Source organism: Bos mutus, chromosome 22 (assembly GCF_027580195.1).
Source record: "Bos mutus isolate GX-2022 chromosome 22, NWIPB_WYAK_1.1, whole genome shotgun sequence".
Lineage (NCBI taxonomy): Eukaryota > Metazoa > Chordata > Mammalia > Artiodactyla > Bovidae > Bos > Bos mutus.
The window spans coordinates 60,424,138-60,440,891 of record NC_091638.1 but is presented as its reverse complement, the minus strand read 5'-3'; the positions used below and the strand labels follow the sequence as shown (position 1 = coordinate 60,440,891).

At 62.9% G+C, this 16,754-nt stretch overlaps 1 protein-coding gene across 2 annotated transcripts in view; it reads left to right on the top strand.

Moving 5' to 3' along the window:
- CHCHD6 (coiled-coil-helix-coiled-coil-helix domain containing 6) overlaps window positions 1-16,754 on the top strand; it is a 102,043-nt gene extending 85,289 nt beyond the window's left edge. Inside the window, exons 6-8 of one of the 2 annotated variants that reach the window (XM_070359641.1) lie at window positions 7,067-7,137; window positions 15,750-15,846; window positions 16,586-16,754. In XM_070359641.1, the coding sequence (XP_070215742.1) occupies window positions 7,067-7,137; window positions 15,750-15,846; window positions 16,586-16,591 (174 nt within the window). In that variant the 3' untranslated portion in view covers window positions 16,592-16,754. Of the gene's footprint in view, window positions 1-7,066; window positions 7,138-15,749; window positions 15,886-16,585 lie in introns of both variants that reach the window. The other variant, XM_070359640.1, reaches the window with a different exon arrangement.

Sequence of the window (16,754 nt, the reverse complement as noted above, 5' to 3'; positions counted from 1 at the left end):
CTGAGAGTGGTCCCCTGAGCCGGTGTAGACGCCTTGAGTGCACGACACAGTGTGTGTGACATGCTGAGGAGCGTGTAGAACGCAGCAAGGCCACGCACGTCCACATGGCACACGGGAGCTGGCCTGAGAGTGGCCCCCCAAGCCGGTGTAGATGCCTTGTGTGCACGACACAGTGGGCGATGACAGACAAGGGTTGTAACATGGTGGATCTTGAAAAGAAAATCTAAGCCCAAACTGACACAAACAGCTCCAGAAACAGGAGGAAAGGACAGGAAAGCTGTCTTTACAGAAGAACCACTGATAAATGTGGAAGGAACGATGGACTGTCCCCCGCTCACTGCGGTTGTAGTGAGAATTACTTCAGGCAAAAGCTGCGACTTCCACGTTGGGAGGGAGTGTTCCAGCACCCCTCCTCAGCTCACGTGCTTGCTGTCGAGGGGGCAGTGTGTGGCCGAGGTTCTACGTTCTGCATGGCACATCACCCCTAAACTGAGAGGCGTCCGGTGTCTGCCAGGCAGGGCCACGGGCTCTGTGAGCCGGGGGCTCATGAGAAACAGGTCCCCTCTGCTCCCTGAGGTCGGGAGTTTCCTGTGGGCGTGAAGGGTCCCGGCTGCGGTAGAAATCCAGTGTTTATCTAGAATATTAGAGTTCCTCCGCTCTTGGGGGACGTGGCTGAAGTGTTGGGAGGTGAAGTGCCCTGGTGACTAAAGCAGCTCAAGTGGCTTCAGGCGGAGAGAGCGGGTGAGTGGGTGGACAGGCGGGGCCCCGAGCCCTGCCCTCCTCTGCCCCTCCTCGGGCAAACGGCCCCCAGCCCCTGCGGGCGGCTGCCACGTGCTGCTTGGGCTGGAAACGGTCTTTCTGGGTCTATCTTGTTTCTCATGTATTTATTCGCTCTCGAGCTTTCAAGTTGCTCAGACCCCTTGTGGACCCATGTGCCGGCTGCCAGGCCCTCAGGCACAGCCCAGCAGCATGGGCCCACGCCTGTCCCACTTAGGAGCTCCTACTGGCTTGCCGTCTCCGCGTCTTTGGACTTTATTTGTGGATATGAAAATAGGGACCTTTTAAAAAGTACCCTTCAGCAGCACCCACACGTTAGGCTTCCACGAGGACTGGTTGGATTTCCTGGGTGCTGTGACATTTCCACGCACCAGGGTCTCACGTGTGCTCTGCGCCCGCACCGCGGAGCTCCCGTCTCGGCTCATGTCCATTCACGCGTGTGCTCCGCGCCCGCGCCGCGGAGCTCCCACCTCGGCTCATGTCCATGTGCAAAAGGAGCTGAGCCCTCGCTTGCACCTGTTGCTGTGTGTGTCCAGGTCTCCCACAGAGGCAGCTCCGGGAAGGCTGCCTGGTGCATCCGGCTCCCAGCCTCAGTGGACTCTGTCTGCAGCACCAGCAAGGTGAGCTGTGTGACCGCACTCGGGCTGGCATACAGCAGGTGCTCATCACAGCCCCATTCCCTCCTGTGGATGAAGTCAGAGAGGAAAGAAGGAAACCCTTTTCCAGAGTCTCCTACAGGCATTCGTAAACACTTAGCAAGAGCCTTTATGGTGCTTGAATTGAGTTACTCATTTTTGCAGTAATGGAGGGAATTCTCTTTAACTTAGGTAACAATTTACACTTCATATACATTGAGCCAACAAAGTTCCATACAGTCAAAGCTATGGTTTTTCTAGTAGTTGTATATGGATGTGAGAATTGGACCATAACGAAGGCTGAACATTCAGAAAACTAAGATCATGGCATCCAGTCCCATCACTTCATGGCAAATAGATGAGGAAACAATGGAAACAGTGAGACACTTAATTTCCGTGGGCTCCAAAATCACTGCAGATGGTGACTGCAGCCATGAAATTAAAAGACGCTTGCTCCTTGGAAGAAAAACTATGAGCAACCTAGACAGCATATTAAAAAGCAGAGACATTATTTTGCTGACAAAGATCTGTCTAGTCAAAGCTATGGTTTTTCCAGTAGTCATGTATGGATGTGAGAGCTGGACTATAAAGAAAGCTGAGCGCCAAAGAATTGATGCTTTTAAACTGTGATGTTGGAGGAGACTCCTGAGGGTTCCTTGTACTGCAAGATCAAACCAGTCCATCCTAAAGGAAATCAGTCTTGAATACTCATTGGAAGGACTGATGCTGAAGCTCCAATACTTTGGCCAGCTGATGTGAAGAAACAACTCATTAGAAAAGACCCTGATGCTGGGAAAGATTGAAGGCAGGAGGAGAAGGGGGCGACAGAGGATGAGATGGTTGGATGGCATCTCCGACTCAGTGGACATGGCTTGAGCAAGCTCAAGCTCAAACTCAAACCGGGAGATGGTGAAGGATAGGGGAGCCTGGTGTGTTGCAGGCCATGGGGTCGCAAAGAGTCAGACACGCCTGAGCGACTGAACAACAGCAACAGCACACTGAGCTATGTCATCCCCACAAAGTGTGCTGTCTGGCAGCATTTTGAAGCTGTCCTGAGATCAGAAGTTGGCCTCAGAGGAGGTGACAGCATGCAGAAGCCTCACCTGTTCAGGGCGAGCGGGAGTAGGGCTGTCTGCACAGCTGACTGTGGGAATGGACCTGCTCCCAGTCCCCTGGGAGGTGACAGGCCCATGAGACAGTCCGCTGTCTTTCCTCCTTTGATTTTCTTTTAAAAATTCTCCAACCACATTATCAAGCCGCTGGGAAACGTAGTGCTCCTCTGTAGTACGCAGTTTTGGAATTCAGCCAGGTTTCTCAGAGGGTGGAGTTCTCTGTGGAGCGGCAGCTGTGGCTGATGGCACAGTGTCGTCAGCAGCAAAGCAGGCTTAGCCTCAGGCACCCCTGGCTGGGAGCAGTGGTTCTCACTTTGGGTGCCCAGGGGACCCCCCCGGGAACTTCTTTAAACACCAATGCCTGGGCCTACCCCCGACCACCCACCAGCCTGCAGGCCGGGCTCCGACAGCCCTGTGGCTCCAGCGTTGAGGCCACAAGGGCGGGGAAGCATGGAGGACGGGGCCCCACCGAGGGCCCCAGGAGTTTAGAAAGCAGCTGTGCTGCCCGTGGGCGCCCTGGTTCTGCACACCTGTGCTCCCAGGCGTCCCGGGCACTCAGGTATGCATCAGGAGACTCAGGAGCTCGCTGACCAGCAGGGCTGGGGCCAGTCCGCCCGTCAGACAGGCTGGGAACTCTGCTGCTGCAGGCCCCTGCCCTGGCCTCCAGTGGGCCCATGCCCCGGCTGACCGCACGGGGGCGCTTTCAGCCCTGGGGCCAGGTTCTGGAAGCAGGTGCCGGCAGTCACTGCCGCAGGAGCGACCCCGTCTCAGTGCCAAGCACCCCTGCGTGGGGAGCCTGGTCAGCACCCCTGTGGCCGAGTTCCGGCCCCATGTGGCTCCTGGTCCTCCAGCTGCTGTGGGGAGCGGTCCTGGGACCTTGACCCTGCAGCCCTTTGCTCAGGGTTGGGTCACCAGCCAGTCACAGAAGTGGAGTTAAATTTTGTCTCTTCATTTTGAAAAATTCTTTTAAATTTTCTGTTGTGCTGTGCATCTTGTTTTCACGCTACTCAGCTCTTCATTCAGCAGATACGCTTCTGTGAGTGTGCGAGGCAGCTGACCCAACAAAGGCCTGGCTGGCTGCCACAGAGCTGCCCGCCTGGCGGACAGCCTCCCGCCACCATCGCAGAGCTCGCGTGTCCCGGTCCGTCGTCTGTGCTCCCGGCAGCTCCCCACTCCAGCCAAAGCTGACCCCCGTCCTGAAGGGCCCTGCTGCAGGGCGCGGGCGTGGACCCCGCGTCACATGGGCCTAGTGCGGTGTGCATGTGTGTGCGCGCCTATGTCTGCACTGATGTCTGCATCTACAGGGGGACTGTCCACACGGAGCTACCCAGGATGCTCGTTTTCTCTCCCTTGTGAGGGCGAGTGGCAGCTCCCCCAGCCACACTCAGCAGCCCCTCGATGTGTGAGGACACTCAGCAGGGCCTGGGGAGCCCGGGCCTCGAGGGGCTGCAGCAGCACGCGGCGGGGCACCTCTTCCCTGACGGTTCACAGGTGCCGGTGCCCACAGGGGCTCTCACCTGGAGCCAGCACCACACTCCAATTAGCAGTTCACATTGCGGCCAGGCCCCACCGGCAGCCGGGCGGGTGGGCAAGGAAACAGACCGTGAGGGGATCCAGGCCATGAGGGGGCCTGGCGGGAGGGGGCCCCAGGGGAAGCGCCGCTCTGGGCTTGGAGGGCCCGCTGGCTGGCTGGTCCTGGCCTGGGGTCCCCCTGAAGCCCCTGGGCCCCATGGCCACACACGGTGGTTTGCTCCTCGCGGCCGCAGAGCAGAGCCGAGACCGTCTCCTCCTCTCTCCTGAAGTGTCCAGTGAGATGCTATCTCCTGGGGGAGGGTCCGGGCCCCTCCTCCGGCCTGGCCGTGTGCCCCATGTCCCCCTGCCCTGGGGAATCTGCCCTGCTCCCCCCTCAGCCACTCCTGGGGGCCGCTGCTTGGGCACCGCCAGCACCAGCAGCTCTGGGCGTGGATGGCGCAACGCAGCTGGAACTCCCTCCTATGGGGAGCTTTCCTCCAGGAAACACAGTCTCCCTCCCAGATAATTCCCTTGGCTGCCGTGCGGTGGGTGTTCAGTTTTTAAGAGTTTCATTGTTTCCTCTGTGCAGGCCCATGCACCCCGAGTGTCTTAAACTCGGTGTCTCCATAGCCTCTGCGGCAGTGCCCAGGACACTGCTCAGGGGGCTCTGTGACTGTCCGCAGGGCAGAGAAGCGGGGCAGCAGGCCCCTCAGGGCTCCAACTGCCAGGTGCCTCATGCAGGAGCGGCACGCTGCCCTCCCAGCCTCACGGGTGCCCACCCTGGTGTGATGGGGTCTGCCTGACGTGTCCCCCTCCACCGTCCCTCTCACCTCCACCCTCTCTTTTGAGCTGAGAACCCAGGCCCTTGGAGAAATCAGACAGGATGAGATATGGAAGCTGCTCGCGAAGTAACTGAAGAAACACTGTGACTCTTAAAGCCCATGGAGATAAGGCTCACATCTCCTTACTCATGTTGTTTAATGTTTAATGGCAGCTTTAATTAATGGAGATGAGGTCTTTTGGTTTCAGACTCACTCTGAGCAGTGGGAGCGGAGGAGGCCGCCTATTCACAGGTGGAGGAGGGGGCTCCGATTCCTTGGGTCTGCTTTAGGGGACAGGTGACCGCCAGGTGCAGGAGATGGGGTGCCACTGGGTTCCCGGGCAGCAGGGCTGGGGGGTCACGGTGCCACCACACTGAAAAATGAATCCTTGCAGTCCCTGTGGTCGGGCTGTGGCGGGACCCCTGGCACGCACGGGGTCCTGACGTGCGTGGGGGATTCCCCATCCTTCCCGAAACCCTTGCGTGGAGTCTGTGAGGGCCTCGCTCTCGGTGGCGGCAGGCTCAGAAGGCGCACCTGGCAGCGTCCCCAGGAAGCGGGGTGGACGCAGGCTGCTGCTCGCTCCAGGGCAGCAGTAGGGGCAGCCGTCCTGTTCAGGCAGGTCAGACGGGCAGGCGGAGGGCGGGCCTGAGTCCTGCGGCCGTGGAGGAAGCGGCTCCGGGGTTATCAGTGCTTCTCGGCCTGCACGCTCTTCCTGTGACAGACCTCACTCACCACAGGCCAAGCCCACAGCCTGCCTGGCTGTGGACCCAGCCTCCCCACAGATCCAGGTACCCCCGGCCAGGCCGTGCATGGAGGAGGAGGTCGGAGCCCCCAGGCCCGTCCAGCCGCACGGCTCCCTGGGGAAGACCGGGCGTCAGCACGTCCCCACAGGGTTCGGGGGAGCCTGGTGGGGTGAGGGGAGCCCCGTTCCTTTCCTGCCTGGTGCACTGGGTGTTCAGCCCATACCGCTCATCGGGGGGCCTGGGCTGTGCATGGTCAGAGGTGAGGGATGTGCTGGGGGAGCTGGGGCTCACGCTGTCGCTGGGGTGGGGGCCTACGCCCAACATCTGGCCCCCTAGCATGGCCCAGAGCTGATCCCCGCCCTTCCTGGGCCCTGCTGCTCCTCAGAGCCCCTTCCGTGTGCCCACCAGGAGGCAGCTCCCCAGGCCGAGGGTCCAGGACAGGGCCGAGGGCCTGGTCCCGATGCCCCCCCTTCACCCCAGCCCCTGAGGTGGACAGTGGGGTCCGTGAGGCTGGCGCCCACCCTGCCCAGCTCTGACCCTGCCTCCTGTCACCTCCTCTGGTCCAAAAGGTCTAGGCTCCCCGTGTCTCCCCTGGAGGTGGGGTCGCAGTGCCGGGCTGGGAGGCTGATGGCCGTGGGGGCCCCACGTGACCAGGCCTCCCGCACTGCGGTGGGAAGGGGCGGGCCAAGCCTGGGCAGGCCACTGGGCACCTGCTGGTGTCTGAAGGCAGCCCCAGGTCAGGCTCCTCCCGTGGCGTCCTTCTCAGGACATCCTGGGAGACGTCGGGCCCTCTTGGGGCCTCACTGGAGCTGGTGCTGGGGCAGGCGTGTGTGGGTATCCCCTGGAAGAGCCGCATGTGGGCTACTGGTCCAGTGGCCTGAGGCTGCTCACCTGGCACAGAGAAGTAGGGGGACTGACTGGGGGCGCCATGGGCTCCACCTGCTGTGGCCCCCGCCCCCCAGCTCCACCCCCCGCGGCCCCCCCACAGCCCCTGCCCGCTGGCCCACACAGCGGGGTGACCTTGGACGGAAGGCAGCATGTACCCAGGGCCCGCGGGCCCTGCAGTGCGGCGGGTGTCCTGGGCTGCGGTCCGGCACTTGCGCCTACGGTGTGGCTTGGGGCAAGTCACTTCAGGTCTCTGGGCGGCAGAGGCCTGTAAGACGGGCTTGGACCAGACAGCCCTCAGCAGACGCCCAAGGGACAGTGAACATCCTGGGCTGCGGCCTCGCAGTCTCCAGGTGCCTGTGTAGCCAGAGTGGCCTGTGCTATGAGCTCACCAGTCGCGTGTGTGACCACGTGTCCATAAAGCTCTTCTACAGGTTGGGGAGGGCCCTGCTCACAGGGTCTGTGTGTGCTGGGCCGCCTGCTGTGCTGCCAGGGGAGTCTGCGGGCTGAGCAGGGCGGCGGGCGGGATGGGGCTGCAGGAGTCCTCTGTGGTGACCCGTGGCTCTGTGTTCTCTCCGCAGAACCTCGAGGCGTACAGGCTGTCGTCACAGCAGTTCCACGAGGCAGCCACGAAGATTGAGGGCGCCATCAAGTAAGGGCCCCTCCTCCTCCCTGCAAGCTCAGCCGCAGCTCAAAACTGCCCCTCGGGGAGACCCGCCCCTGTGCCGCATCCCGGGCTTCTGGAGGGCACTGCGGCCGCGTGGAAACCCACCCCTGTGCCACATCCCGGGCTTCTGTAGGGCACTGCGGCCGCGTGGAAACCCACCCCTGTGCCGCATCGCGGGCTTCTGGAGGGCACTGCGGCCGCGTGGAAACCCACCCCTGTGCCACATCCTGGGCTTCTGGAGGGACACTGACGGCCATGTGTCCCTTCCTGCTCCAAGGCCCCCACGTCCGTCTCATGCCAGGGGTCAGGGCAGAGCCACTCCAGGCCCACGTCCTGCGTGTCCTGTGGGCTCAGATCCCCAGGGAGTCAAGAAGGGGTGCTGCCGGCCCCGTGGTCCTGGGGGTTCCAGGGTGACCTGACCCTGAGCCACACGCTTCTGCAGGATACTGGTCGGGGGAGCTTGGGCGGCACAGGGCTGAGCTACAGCGTCGTGTCCGTCTGTCCTCCCACACTGGGGACCTGGGGGTGGAGCGTCAGGAAATGGGGCACAGTCTGAGGCAAATGCAGATGTTACTTGGGGTGCAGACCTGGAAGGGTCCGCAGGGCCCCATGGGGCAGGAGAGTGGGCCTCGCACGGCGACAAGGGCACGGCTCTGCTGACCTCCCAGGGGCCGTGTCGTCTCCAGGCCCGCATGCCTCAGGCCAGAGCCAGGGCCCCAGGAAGCATGGTGATTATGGCTCAGTGCGCACGGCTGTGAGAGGTCTGGGCAGCAGTCCGCAGGCCCCAGCGGAAGGCGGCAGCACCAGAACCCAGGAGCCCTCTGTCCCGAGGGTCCACCTCCTGAGAAACGACATGCAGGGCACAGGCTGGCCACCGCCGCCCTGGGGCTTCCTGCGTGCTCTCCAGAGGCTGTAGGTGTTATTGCCCAGGACTGGGGCCTGGGTCCCTGGTGCGGTCAAACCCCAGGGAGTTGAGGTCCCGGGTTCTGAGGCTTCTCTGCCGTCCAGCCTCTGGGAAGGGGAGAGTACACCCTTGGCCGTGATTGCTCACAACCCCTCAGAGTGTCCCCAAACATCAATCTCGCTGTTACCCCCACCCCCCAATGCATTTGCAAATGAGGTGGGTTTTGGGGCCACTGCCTGGGGCACCCCGAGACCACAGGACCCCATGGGCAGCCACTCGATGGCTGCTGCAGCCCCGCCAGCCGGAGCCTACTGACCACTGGGGTCACGCTCCGCAGGCTGACCTCCAGCTCCTCCCGGAGGCTGCTGCCGTGTCGCGGACACGGTCCCTCCGAGCCCCGCCCCCAGAGCTGCCATGGCTGCCACGCCCTTCTATGTGGGGACTGCAGGCGCCTCCAGGGGACAGCGGTCAGGGTCCCGAGGCTCACGGAAGGTGCACTGTTTCCCTCCCCGCCTGTTGGGTACATAGCCCTGTCCCGGAATCGGCTCCCGGTGGTCCCTCAGGGTGCTTGGCCCTGGGGCCTGGCCCGTGCCCGTCGGGTGTCACTGTTAGCCTGCTGCGGTCTACTGGTCCGTGGGACCAGGCCAGCCCCCTCCTCTGATGCTGTCTCCTTGGTCAGGGAAACTGGCTGTGCCTCAGACAGGGGTGAACTTCTCCATATTGGTTAGAAATACGGACTTTCTAAAAGTAAAAAATGGGGTCACTTCAGTTCTAGATAGCAAAACCAGTTTTATGACATTTAGTTCCTTGTTTTAAGGACACAGCCACTCGGGTCTGGGAGTCGTTTTGGAAAGAGTGTGCGTCTTGCGCGTGGCCTGGGTCCCTGGCGCCTGCACAGCCCTGCCGTGTCTCGGCGACGCAGGACACTGGCCAGAGCAGCAGCCGGGTTTCCCCTGGGTCTTGGTTTCTGCTGGCAGGATGTACGTGTTGGCACGAAGCCGAGGGGCCCCCGGGCCTGTGATGCTGCGTCCTCTGTGCCCCTCCCACTCTCTGGGGTCTGCATTAAGGCCCACCAGCCTGTGCCATGCTGGCCACTAGGCGATCTTGAACCAGGTCTAAGTGCTGCTTCGCAGGCCCCATCTGCCCCAGCAGCCTTACAGTGACTAATCCCTGGGGCCCAGGTCTGAACAGTGACCAGTCCCGGGGGGCCCAGGTCTAAACCGGTGACCAGTCCCGGGGGCGCGGGTCTGAAAGGTGACCAGTCCTGGGGCCCAGGATCCCCAGGTGCCTGGTCCTCGGGGCCAGGCTGGAGTCCCAGGGGAGGACAGCGCCTCGTGGTGAGACACTGCAGCCATGTCCGGCGCCTGGCTGGAGCGCGTAGTGGGGAAGCCTGGTGACAGGAGACTCTGCTCTCATGGTTTATCGCTGTGCATTCTGTGCATCCGCTCAGGACCGTGAGCAGCTTAGTACAATTGCCTCTTTAAGCAAAGGCCAAAAGTCTGGTTGAAGTTGTAAAAGGAAAACTAGGACTTTTGTAATACAAAGCTTGCTGCTCATCCTGGATATGAAATTTATGACACTTTCCATACAGTAAAATGAGCAGTGAAGCTGCGTTTATTTCGTCAAAGGCAGCAGAATGTGTCTTGAGGAATTAAGGAAAATTAGGAAGGGTGATTTGCAGCATAGCAGATCTCTCACACGGTGAACGGAGCTGGTCGGGAGGTGAAGTGCACTCGGTGAGGGCTGGACGGCCTGGGTCGGTGGGGACAGCAGGCTCTGGCTTTTGCTTTGGCTGACGTGGCAGGAAGTGCTCAGCCAAGGAGTTCACATAGGTTTCACATCGAAGGCCTGGGCCCTCCCGTGCAGTGTGTGTGTGCGTGTGCGTGTGTGCACTTGGCCTGGACACACTGGGTCACTTGCAGTCCCCCGTGTACTGTGCCCGGCGGGGCCAGCGTTCCTGTGGGCAGCGGGCAGGGGCAGGCAGACCCTTCCTGGGCCCTGTCCTCAGTCTCTGCCCACTCTGTGGACAGCCATGCCGCCGGGCATCAGTGGGCTCCTGGAAACACACGTCACTCCCTCACCTGGTCCCCGTGGCCCTGTCTCCATGTCCGTGAACGTGGGCTTGTGTGCTCACTTTAAATACCGCATTGCTGTCCTGCAAGGGCAGAATTCTCCTTCAAACCTCGCAGAACTGTTGTTGGTACTCGTGGCCGTCCTGGTCGCCCCGCACGTGCCTCCTCCAGCGCGGAGGGCAGGCCGCTCCTTCTGGGTGTGCGGGCCGCTCGCCGTGTGGGCGTCCCCAGCCCAGCGCGGCTCTAGCACACGGGCTCTGTAGTTGTGCCCACGGGTGTAGTGTATGGCCCTGGACGTGTGGGTCTTCCCAGACCACGGGCAGAGCCTGTGTCCCCTGCGTGGGCAGGTGGAGTCTAGCCTTTGGACCAGCAGGGAAGTCCTAGCATCAACATTTATGTAATCTATTACTTACTGAAGGAGACTGAGAAGCGTCCCAATTTTTTTTTCTTCTACTGATATAATGACAACTATGACAGACAGCTTGAACTGACTTCATGCACTTATCTTTCAGTCCTTCTAGAGGGGCTTGTTGGTCAGAGAACATGCGTGTGCAGGCGCACACGTGTGCACACACACACCTGCCATGATTTATTGCCACCCATGCATGCTTCAGGCGCCCCCCCTGTGGTTTCTCGGGTGTGGGGTGTGAGGTGCAGACCCACTTCGGTTCTTCACCAAACGGGGAAGCTTTGCGCCCTCGGCAGTGATGGAAAACCCCACTCAGCCACTCACCGTTGACCTTGGGTCTCCTTCTGGACGCTTGGGGCCAGCGTGTGCATTCCAAATACGTGTAAACACACCTTGCCACTCAGTTATTTAAGACATAAGCTATGCAGCAGAGCAAGTCCTTGCCCCTGAGAGCTCGTTACAGCGCTTTTTTCAGATGATGCAGAATCACTTTGTCACACCGCCCCCTGCCCCCGTCCCAGCCGGAAAAGGGGCCCCGGTGGGCTCTTTCAGGGATACACGCGTCCTTTTGAATATATTCAGTCATCTCAAATGGCCATGCATGTTCAGTTTTATTTTGTCTTATTTTGAAGTGATTTCAAACCAACAGAAAGGTCACAGGAATAAGCACTCGTGCATTAACCCAGGTACTGGGGGGTCATGCCCGAGTCTGCATCCTCACCACTGCCTCGAGACAGAAGCACCGTCTTCCTCTAACCCGGTGACTCGCTGCCCCCAGGGCCTCCAGTCCGCCGAGCTGCCCAAGGCCACGCTCCGTGACCATAGAGCCCTTCCGGTCTGCAGCCACGCTGCAGACCCCGGACACGTCCCCCAGGCTGCCGCGGCCCTTCCTGTTCTGGCACCTCCATGACCAGAATGCAGGGGTCTGAGCTGGTGATGCAGGGGGCTGGTGGGGCTGACTGGGTGAGGACAGAGGACCCGGGGGAGGGGACAGGCGCCCGGGGATGCAGGAACTGGAGCGAGCGGGGTCTACCTCGCTTCCTCCAGCAGCCCCCAGTGCCCCCTGCATCCCGGGGCCTGGCCTCCTCCCTGCCGTGGTGACTGCTGGTCGGGCCAGGTGAGGGGCTGGGACCCAGCTGTCCCCAGGCCCCCTGCGCCCCCAGCACGGGCTTGTGCAGTGCGTGCGTGGTCAGGGGGCGAGCACGGGGATATGTGGGCTTGGGACAGCTGCCGCTGTGGCTCTGGTGGGCCCAGATGTGGTGTGTGCACCCAAACCCAGTGTGACCCCAGTGGGGACGGGTCCTGGCGGCGGGCTGACAGGTCGGGAACCGGCAGAGAGGATATAGGAGACAGCCTCGGCCGTGTTCATTCCCTTTGCTGGGCGTGCAGGGTGTGACCCCAGTGGGGACGGGTCCAGCCCGGGGAGACTCAAAGGTCGGGGGCTGCTTCCGAGGTGGAGGACCGCAGGCCCCCAGCAGCCCCTGTGTCCCCACGGGGCCCTCCTGCCACGAGCACCTGTCTCCTGTCCCCGAGCCCTGTATGGCCCTGCCGGCCGGCCCCCGATGGGGCTCTACTGGGCTTGACTGCGTGGGGCTGTCCTCTGCTTGCGAGTGACTCCAGTCAAACCCCTTTGCAGGGCCAAGGGTCTTCATTCGGACCTGCTGAGGCTGAAACAGCCGCTGTGGCCCTCGTCCCGGGGTCTGCACGCCTGGGCAGCCAGCCTCAGGTTTTGGCCACTGCTGCTGGTGGCTGACCCCCAGAGCCTGTGGTCAAGGGCCCTGCCAGCCCCTCCTGTGGGCGTCAGGCCTGTCTCACAGTGGCCACCACGGACATGCCAAGGGCAGCGCCCCCACCACTGTGTCCTTGCAGCTGCAGATGGACCCCAGGGATGGGCCTCAGCCCTCGGGAGACACTGAGTGTGGCTCCCACCCAGTGCCACGCCTGCCTGGCCCCCGGTGAGCCTCCTCTCTCGGGTGCAGTGCCCTGGACGCCACCCGGAAAGCTGGCCCTGAGGGTGCTGGGCCTCAGCGTGCAGGCAGGGGCTGCTGGCCCGTCTCTGGGCAGAGGGCGAGGGCCGGGCGGGCACGGCTGTGCCCGTGTAAAGGCTTCAGGAGAGCGGGGGCGCAGCGCAGCAGGGTGGAGGCTGCATCCCTCATGGGGTGGCAGCTCCCAGGGAAGCACGTCAGGCGGCCGGTCAGCCCTGGATGCTGGGGACGCTGGGGCTCGGCGGGACTGGAGCAGCGGGCGGGGGCAGCCTGAATTCCGTTCTGCAGAAGATCCTGGCCTGGGCGCCCCACCAGCGGGCTAGGAAAGGCCCCAGGAGTGTCTCAGGATCGGGGGAGCCAGACTGGGGTGACTCCGGTCAGCAGGAGATGGGTGGCCTCGAGAGAGCAAGGGAAGGGGGGGTCCAGCATCCAGGTCTGGGGGGTCCTAGGCATCGCTACACCTTCCCTGGTGCCTCCCACCCCTGGGCCTCAGGGACCACAGGGGATGGCTCTCCTGTCCCACGGGTCCTGGCGTGCGTCTGCTCGGACACTCCTGACCCCTAAGACGTGCTGTCCCCTGGGCCCACATCCCTTCCACGCGTCTGCTGAATCGCACTCCTGGGTGGGGGTGGGGGCGGACACGTGCCTCCCTTGCAGCTCTTTCACAAAGGGTCAGGGTCAGGAGTGGCCTACTGGCTCTGTGCATGTATGTGTCTGTGCACATGTGTGTGTGTGTGTGTGTGTGTGTGTGTGTGTGTGTGTACAGCCCAGAGAGGAGCCCTGTCAACGGCTAAGCGGCCCTGGGGGTCCGTCTGCGCCCCATCTCCTTGGGGGCGAGCTCTCCCAGGGTTGGGTTGAGGTGGAGGCCCCCGTGGCTGCTGGCTGATGGCTGAGTGCACAGGAGTGGCCATGGCAGGGGCAGAGCGTCCTCAGGGAGCAGCCAGGCCTGCCTGGCCCTGAAAAAGATGGATGTCTGGCCCCAGGGAGCCCCGGTCCTGCTCCGCCTGTGTGGCTCAGGAAGGAGGTGTCGGAAGGACGTCTATTGGCCGGGTTCCACTGCAGCCCCCCGGGGGGCAGTTATGTCAGCAGTGGTGACGGGAGAAGGGCAGTGATGCACTCTCGTTGGCACAAGGAGAGCCTTTGAGGGACACGTGAGGGGGCCGGGCTCGGGCCTGTGGGCAGCGGGGTTTGCAGGTTTGGGGGGGCCAGCCCCTTGCTGGCATGGGCGCCCGCATGCGGCTGGGCATCAGCCCTCCCGGTTAGGAACGTCCGGCTCCACGGGGAACCGGAGTCCCATGTGTCTTCTGCTGCTTTTTTGTGCCCTTCATGGTGTCTTCCCCAGAATCTTCGGGGAGTTTTCCCGAATGGGAGTGGTCAGTGGATGCAGCGTGGAGCCTGGGGCCGTAGAGCCAGACAAGCAGACCGTTACGCTTGCGTGTTTCGTGCGGTATGGCCTCGGGCGGGTCGCCTAAGCCCTCTGATACCAGCATCCCCACCTGCAGAATGGGCCACTGTGCGGGTTTGGACCTGGCAGGCTGGTTCTCAGGATGACCTGGGCCTCAGGTGCAGCTGGGGCAGCCTGGAGGCGGCCTTCCCAGCCGAGCCGCTTGCCGAGGAGCCCTCTGTCGCGGAGGATGCAGGTCCCTCTCTGTTAGAAAGGACCGGCCAGCTGTCTGCCTCCTGCTGGCTTCCACCCACCCAGCGCTATACCGCTTCCCTAAATGGCCGACCGTGTTTCCTGGGCGTCTGCGGCTGATGGGCAGCTCCCCCGGAAGCTCAAGGGTCTCAGGCCTGTGTCCAGCGTGTCCGGCTTCTGTGCTGCTGGGAGGCCTGGCATCCTCGGCTCGTGGGCATGTCTCTGCAGCCTCTACACTGGTGCCACATGGCTTCTCTTGGTGGTCTGTGTCCCTCCTCGTCTAGGGAGACACTCATCATGCTGGATCAGGGGCCGACCACCCTCACCCACCGTGTCCACCAAGACCTCGTTTCCAGCTGAGGCCACGTCCTGAGGTTCCAGCCTTGCCCAGCCCCTGGCCCCGCCCCCTGCTGTGCGTTGAGGCTGGTGTGAAGGACAGCAGGGGATGCCAGGCTGGAGCACTGTCCAGGCACAGGGCTCCCTGCCCAGGGCCAGCGGGGTGGAGGAGGGCAGAGGGAAACACACAGGAAGGTGTTGCAGGCAGGACGGCGGAGAGGGGACGCCTGTCTGGAGGTATTTGAAAGGCCCTCCGTTAGCCTCGTCCGCATGAGTGGGCCTGGGGCTTGGAGAGGAGGGCGTCATGCAGCACTGGGGGCCGGGCGGTCAGAGACTGGGGTGAGGGCCACCGACCCCCGTCCTGCCATTACCCACGGACAGGAGCAGTCTGAGCTGTGCCACAAGCAGCATTCCGTCCTGGTACCTGATGGGGCTGGACTTTCAGGACTGGACCTGGGGTAGGGTCATTGTCCTCCTGCAGGTCCCGGGAGATGGGAGCAGGGTCCTGCCCCGGTGCCCGAGCTCGGCCTGGGCCCCAGGGCTCCCGCGTGGACCCGCCTGGAGCCCTGGACACTCTCTGAACGTGTGTCCTGGAGCCTCCTGGTCTCAGCTGCTGGTGTGTGGGGTGCGGGGTGAGAGATGGCACCCCGCCTGGAGCTGCGGGGTCAGGGTCCTCAGCACATGTGTCCTGGGGTGTGAGAGCACATGTGAATGTGTGCACGTGTGTGTCTGTGTACATGTGAGCACATGTAAGTGTGTACATGTGTGTCTGTACACATGTTTGTGCACATGTGAGCGTGTACCTGCGCACACAAGTGTGACAGGGTGTGTGCGGGAGAGCATGTCAGGCCCAGGGAGGGGAGGGTGGGAGGGGCCGTGGGGAGGCGTCAGAAAGGAGCTGATTTGAGAGTGAGCTCTGCTTCACTTTCTGTATTTGCTTCGCGCTTTGAAAAAGAGAAATCCGCCATTCTTCAGATGAGTGTGTGTGGAGTATAGTGTGTGGCCCAGGCCTCCCTTGACGAGCACAGCAGGGACGGTGTCCCCCCCAGGCCCCTGCGGAGATTCCCTGGGAAGGGGTCTGGGCGTCTCTGCTCTGCCCTAGGCATGCCATGGTCTTCCCATGTCCTGCGTCCTGCGTGTGTTAGCTGTGAACTCAGACATCTCTGGGGGAGAAGCGGGCCCACAGCAGGGCGGGTGGGCGGGGAGCCCACCGGGGAGCCCCATGGGGTGACCGCAGCCCCTCCTGTGTCCGCAGGCCACGCAGGGTGGAGCCCGTGTGCTCCGGGCTGCAGGCCCAGATCCTCCGCTGCTACCGCGACCGCCTGCAGGAGGTGCTGCTCTGCGCTGACCTGGTGAGGGCCTACCAGCACTGCGTCAGCTCTGCACACAAGGCACGCGGGGCCTCCCCCCTACCCCGGGCTCGGGCGGGGCACGGGCCGGGCATGGGCGGGCCAGTGGGCACCAAGTCAGTGAGGCTGGGTCAAGCCGGGCCCTGGCCTCCGGGGTGTCCTTGTTCTGACGTCTGGGCGGCTGGGGAGGAGGCCCGATGCGGGGTAGGGCTGTGGCTGTGGTCTGTGGGCTGTACCCCGTGGGAGGCAGAGTGGCAAGGCGGCAGAGGGCAGGGTGTGGCCCGATGGCCCTGGCCTGGGGGTGGAAGGGGGTTGTGGTGGTCCCGGGCTGACCCCGAGACCCTGCCTTGACCCTCCTGGCCGACCCCCAGGCCCTCGAGAGCTCCGGCCTGCCTAGGGCACCAGGGAGGGGCAGGTGCCCGTGGGTCCCCCGGGCCTGGGCCAGCCACAGCCCTGCTGCCCGCGTTGCTGAGCAGGTCCCGCCAGCCCGCACCTTAGGGTGGAGGCCCTCCAGGAGGTTTCACTGGGAGAATCAGAGCCACAGAGAGAACAGAGGGAGCCCTCGTGGGCTGAGGGGAGCCGTTCTCTGGACCGAGTCTGGGCCCAGGGCCAGGGCAGGAAGCCGCGGGTGCAGAGCCGAGGGGGCTCCTTCCAGGCCTGGAGGCCACTGGGGAGGACCCCGCTCAGAGCTGGTAGAGCAGAGCCGGGGCAAGCACACCCAGCGACCGGACTCTCCTTGCAGGGTTGACGCAGCCTCGCGCCGGGCCCGCCATGACATGGAGCCTGAAGCCCGGACCTGCTGTGGGGCCACGGTCCAGACCACTGTGGCCTCCCTGCCGGCGCCCCCGCCCCTGTGCTGGAGAAGGCGTGTGTGTGCCCCGCTCGCAGACAAATAAAGCAGACGTCCTGTG